At 42.5% G+C, this 5,789-nt stretch overlaps 1 protein-coding gene across 1 annotated transcript in view; it reads left to right on the top strand.

The window, feature by feature from the left end:
• The first annotated feature begins 1,855 nt into the window (after positions 1–1,855).
• LOC107681000 (ubiquitin domain-containing protein 2-like) overlaps positions 1,856–5,789 on the top strand; it is a 36,361-nt gene continuing 32,427 nt past the window's right edge. Inside the window, exon 1 of the mRNA XM_016477112.1 lies at positions 1,856–1,889. Coding sequence (XP_016332598.1) covers positions 1,856–1,889 — 34 coding nt within the window. The remainder of the gene's footprint in view (positions 1,890–5,789) is intronic.

Raw genomic sequence — 5,789 nt, 5'->3', positions numbered from 1 at the left:
GAGCGGTTTTATATTTGTTACCTAAAAAAGGTGATCTTGGTTTGTTGAAAAATTGGAGACCTGTGGCTGTTTTATGCACTGACTATAAAATTTTGGCAAAATGCCTTTCTAATAGATTGAAACCCTTTTTAGAATGTATGGTCAGTAAATATCAAACATATTGTATCCCCAACAGAACAATAATGGACAATCTGTTCCTTGTAATAATCCATAATTGACATCCATTCCAATCCATAATTGACATTGCAAGTTTGAACGGTGAAAATGTTGGCATTTTTGCAATCGATCAAGAAAAAGCTTTTGACAGAGTTAGTCATTTTTATGTTTAAAGGGGTCCTATTATGCTTTTTAACTTTTTTAATTTTAGTCATCGTGTGGTGTTTGGGCATCAAAAAGATCTTCAAACTTACAAATCTCAAAGTCCACTCCAAAGGGAGATATTTCGTTTTTAAAAAATCCCTTTTCAAGAGCTACAACGAACGGCTAGTTTGGACTACAGCGTTTGTTTTCCGTTTGGACTACAGCGTTTGTTTTCCGGGTTTTGTGATATCACAAAGCGGCCCATTAGAATATCATTAAAATAATTCCCGCCTAAGGAAATTCGAATGGTTGGGGGTGGGGAGGGGCGAGGTCGTGGTTAGAATGCTTGGTTGAGTGCATCAGACAAGACGGCGACGACGAAGAAGTGCTGCTGTAGCCTCAAGTTTTCGCAAGTTATTACACATGCACCTGAATAATTATGTATGTAAATATGTATGTTACAATTATGAAAACGTTTTTATAATAAATTGCTGACAGTACAATACTGGACAATGATGTAATCTGCAGAATTTACACTTCAATGAGTCTACAGTGTTTCCCATTAATTGAGTGGGGGTGTTTTTATATCACTGTATTTCTGAAGGAAACCGGCTGTCTTCAGAAAATTGGATGTCATTTTCATTTAATCTTGCATGTAATGTCTGAAAAAGCAGTGTTTTTTTGAGCAGAGCGCTGATTTTTGTACAGCCGTTACCGGGGAAACCTTGATCTAATCCAACAGCGCCTCCTGCTGGCAGAGAATGAGTTTGCATATATATGCCGCCTGGGAAACACTGGACTATGGTATAAATAAATTCAATTTCACTGCAATTCATGTTATAATGTTAGAATTAAATAACAATAAAAATAATACATATGCACTTATCTGTACATAGTAAATGCAGTTAGTTTTAAGCGGTTGTTGACATCCTATCTAAAACGTGATTTAGCCAAAAAACCCCCACAAAAAACCCCAATAAGGTTACCACTCTAATATGTCTTGCAATATCCGTGTGTGCAAAGGTTCTGCGCGATCCTCTTGTTCAATATTCTCTGGGTCTGAATCCGGCTCAAATTGATATGGCAATATTGACGCCATCCTTAACTAAACCGGAGCAGACGGAACTTGCTGCTTTGGCAGGGGCAGTACTGAAACGCCGTCTAAGCTGTTCGCCAATCATAACGCACTGGGACAGATAACCAATCACATCACATTTCGTTTTTCGGAAGGCGGGCCTTCATCAAACCCGGAACTAATCGAGCCGTTTCTGCCAGGATGCGGAGAAAGGTATTGTAATAATGTAAATTATGTAAAAAACAATGCGTTTTTCGAACCACCAAGCATGAGAGCATGTTCTAGTACACCCCCAAAACAAATTCAAGACATTGTAAAAGAGCATACTAGGACTCCTTTAAAACGCTTGAAGCTTTTGGGGTTGGTCAGAGTTTCATTTCATGAATTAAAATGTTGTATAATGATGCATCTGCAATGTTGAAAGTGGGGGGTGGGCTCAGTCGGCCTATTCCAATTAGACAAGGATGCCCGTTATCAGGGATGCTGTATTCATTGGCCATTGAACCCCTACTTTGTAAGTTAAGGAAAACATTACAAGGGGTTTCTGTTGAAAAACCTATTAAGTTGGTTGCATATGCTGATGATGTTACAATTTTTATTAATGATGAGAGAGATGTGTCTGTTTTAAAAGAAACACTGAAAATTTATGAAAATGCATCATCTGCAAGAGTGAATTGGGAAAAGTATGAAGGTTTTTTTTGTGGACAAAAGGTAAATGAAAATCCACCAGAGCTCCCAGGTGGTGTTAAGTGGAGTCAAGAGGGGTTGAAATATTTAGGGGATTATTTAGGGACTGAAACATTTAAGATGAAAAAATTGGCAAGGAATGGTGGAGAAGATGTGTAGCTTGTTGTCTAAGTGGTCATGGGTGCTACCAGTTATCCTATAGAGGAAGAGTTTTGGTCACAAATAATTTAGCAGCTTCGGCACTGTGGCACAAAATGAATGTCCTAGATCCATCAGATGATATTGTCCATGAATTACAAAAAAGATTAGTGGATTTGTTTTGGACTGGACAACAACTGGACTAAAGCTGCCATTCTTTTCTTACCAGTAAATGAAGGTGGACAAGGATGAATAGATATTAAAAGCAGAATTAAGACCTTCAGGCTGCAGGCAGCACAAAAGTTGCTGCACTCGAATAGGTGCTGGACTGATACCGCTAAAACCCTGTTACACAAAGTTGATGTTTTTAAATATGATTTACATTTGTTTTTAATTAATTTAACAGAAATGGACTTAAAAGAAACATCTGCTTTTTATAAAACTATGCTGAGAACATGGACTTCAATTTTTCAAATGAAGAGAGACCTGCCTTATTCTGAATCCTGGATAAACAAAGAATCTCTTTTTAATAATCCCTTACTTCAAGTAAAGGTGCTTAATTCAAAAAGCCTTCAGAAAGTAATGGCAAGAGCTGGATGCACAAGGATAATGGACTTAAAACATTATGATGAGTAGAAAAGCCCAGAGGAAATGTGTAATCTGACAGGAATCAAGTCCGTCAGATAAGTAGTATCAGTAGCTACAAACAGACACGTGGCACATATCGATCCCACTGTAGAAAAGAAGTTTCCCTTTTGTGATTTAGAGGAATCAGTTGATCATCTGTACTTATTTTGTTGTAGATTGAGAGGTATTTTTCAGACATTAGAAAACTGGATTGAAAAACTAGGTGAAGAGTTTAATGATAATGTTTTCATTTTTGGGCCAAATTATAAGGCTTCAGATAAGAGAAGAATTGTTATAATTAATTTTTTAATAGCGGAAACCAAAATGGCAATATGGGTAACAAGGAAAAAAAAGATAAATGAAGAAGCTTTAGTAGACCCAGAGATAACATTAAGTGCTTTTGTGACGTCAAGGATTAAAGCAGAATTTGTGTATTTTAAACTGACTAAAAATCCGGTTTGTTTTAAGGAAACATTGGGTTTAAGTGATGTGTTGTATGCTATGGATCATGAGGAAAACCTAATTCTAAATTTTTTATTTTGGTGGTAGGTAATAAATTAAATGTTGTGTAGTATTGATGTGATATGTGATGATGGTTGGTAATTGTAAAAAAAGGGGGAATTAGCAACAGAGGCTTGGGATCAGATCCGTAAGAAATTAATTCTATACATAGGATCTTTTTAAGGACTAAATCTGGACGAATATCTTAAAACATCTTAACAGTGTCTTAAGATGTGGTAACCATGGTATAAGCAAAATAATTGACCACAGGCCGTTAAAATATTAAAAAATAATGCACACCAAAGTGTAATGTCAGTCTGTGCCATGTAAATTATTTGTTTTGATGATTCAACGGCCTGTTGTCAGTTATTCCTTATTATTTGAACTTTAGAGTTTTAAGCTCCTCTTTTGCAATATTCGTCTACTAGCCACGTTTGACACACTTACAAAGTGTTAAGCCATCACAAGTTCTGCTTCTTGATTTATCGTCAACATAATTGTTTGCGATATTTGCCTGCTGGTTATTTATCCTGAAAATGTTTCATTTTAATTTGGCATTTGCCTTGTCTTGCATTGGTAACAAGCCTCCACAAGTTTTCATGGTGTTAGTTGCTAGATGTCAAGAGTTTAAATCCCCCAATCAGAGCTTTTCTCTTAAATCAATAAATTTTATGCCCAGTGGTTTACTTATTTTTCCCAACCTGGAAACCATGCGCAATCAAGCTGTCAATCAAGCTTAAGCTCATTTACTTCTTACAAAAGAAGCTAATAAGAAATAGTAGATGGATTTGGAATCTCACAAAGGTTCAGCATCCACAACTTAAAGCTGTGTGTTGTCAGTCAGCAACCGGCCCTTCTTACAAGACTAAGATGAGCAGCCCCTCTCCTGGGGCACACTAACGACAGCATTTTAAATGCCATGGTACCTCTCTAATGAATTAGATTAATGTGGTCACCCGTCCATTTTACTCTGCCGCTAGTGCATAATTTACTAAACAGGAAATGGAACTGTCACTCCGCAACCAGTTGAGCTGCCAATGGAATGTGCTGGGCTCTCTACAAGGAGCGTACCAGCCGTATCCTTTGGCGCTCCTCCCCACGACTGGATGTCGATCGCTGCATCGGAGGGTGAGCCGGCGCTTTCTGGAGAGGAAGATTCGGCTGTGCTGCTCTCCTCCGGGACTGCCGGAAACCGATCTGCTGGTTCCTCCTCCCTCACCACCCTCGACGGTGGTGCAGCTAGGGGGTTACAAGGGTCCCCCCGGTGGAGCGGTCGGTTGCGATGCAAGTGTGACCTAATACCGCCTCCACCCGGCAGGGCGAACCGTGCCTCCCCTCCCAGGTCTGTAGGTACTCGACTGGCCAGCGATGCTTATACGGCCTGTGGAGAAGCTGCCTCCGCCTTATACGCTACGGCGTTACTGCAGGTTCTTCAGGCTAAGGCACTGAGGGACCTGCACGAGGGTGGTCACGACTCAAGTTCTCAAAGAACTCCACACCGCTACGGACCTCGCGCCATGAGCGACGAAGGTCACTGCGCGGTCTCTGGGTCATGCGATGTCCACTATGGTGGTCCAGAAGTGCCAAAACTGGCTGTGTCTGGTCGATATGAGGGGCGCCGACAAAGTTCGGTTCCTTAATGCCCCTGTGTCCCAGGCATCCCTTAATGCCCCTGTGTGACCGCATCTTCGGCGATGCGGTCGAGAGCTGGCCCAGCAGCTCTCGGCTGTACAGAAGCAGACTGAGGCGTCCACCCGTCCGCCGGCCGCAGCGCCCCAGCCGCCCGAGTTGGGTCCTTGCGTTCCACTTCGCTGCCCCACTGCGGGTATGGCAGTGGTTCAGTTGGTCCCGCTTGCATGGTATCTGGGTGTCTGGCTAGAGCTACCCAGCCCATCTCGCTGGTTTCTGCAGTCCATCAGCCTCGGCTATGCGATTCAGTTCGGCCGGCGTCCCCCCAAGTTCAGTGGCATCCGGCGGCCGATGGTCCTGTCTTGCGGGCAGAGGTCGCAGTCCTACTGGCGAAGGATGCGATAGAGCCGGTCCCTCCAGCCGATATGAAGACGGGGTTTTACAGCTCCTACTTCATTGTACCCAAGAAAGGCGGTGGGTTACGACCAATCTTGGTCCTGCGTGTCTTGAACCGGGCCCTTCACTGGTTACCGTTCAAGATGTTGATGCAGGAACGCATCTTCGGGTGCGTCCGTCCCCGAGATTGGTTTGCAGCGATCGACCTGAAGGACGCGTACTTTCATGTGTCAATCCTTCCACGCCACAGACCTTTTCTGCAGTTTGCATTCAAGGGTCGAGCATATCAGTACAAGGTCCTGCCCTTCGGGCTGTCCCTGTCCCCCCGTGTCTTCACGAAAGTTGCGGAGGGGGCTCTTGTTCCCCTGAGAGAGCAGGGTGTTCGCATCCTCAACTATCTCGACGACTGGCTCATACTAGCACAGTCTCGGGATCG

The sequence above is a fragment of the Sinocyclocheilus anshuiensis genome, unplaced genomic scaffold, assembly GCF_001515605.1.
Source record: "Sinocyclocheilus anshuiensis isolate Anshui unplaced genomic scaffold, SAMN03320099.WGS_v1.1 scaffold2032, whole genome shotgun sequence".
NCBI classification, from domain to species: Eukaryota; Metazoa; Chordata; class Actinopteri; order Cypriniformes; family Cyprinidae; genus Sinocyclocheilus; species Sinocyclocheilus anshuiensis.
Note: the sequence above shows the minus strand (reverse complement) of the source record. Positions and strands in the feature narration are given on the sequence as shown.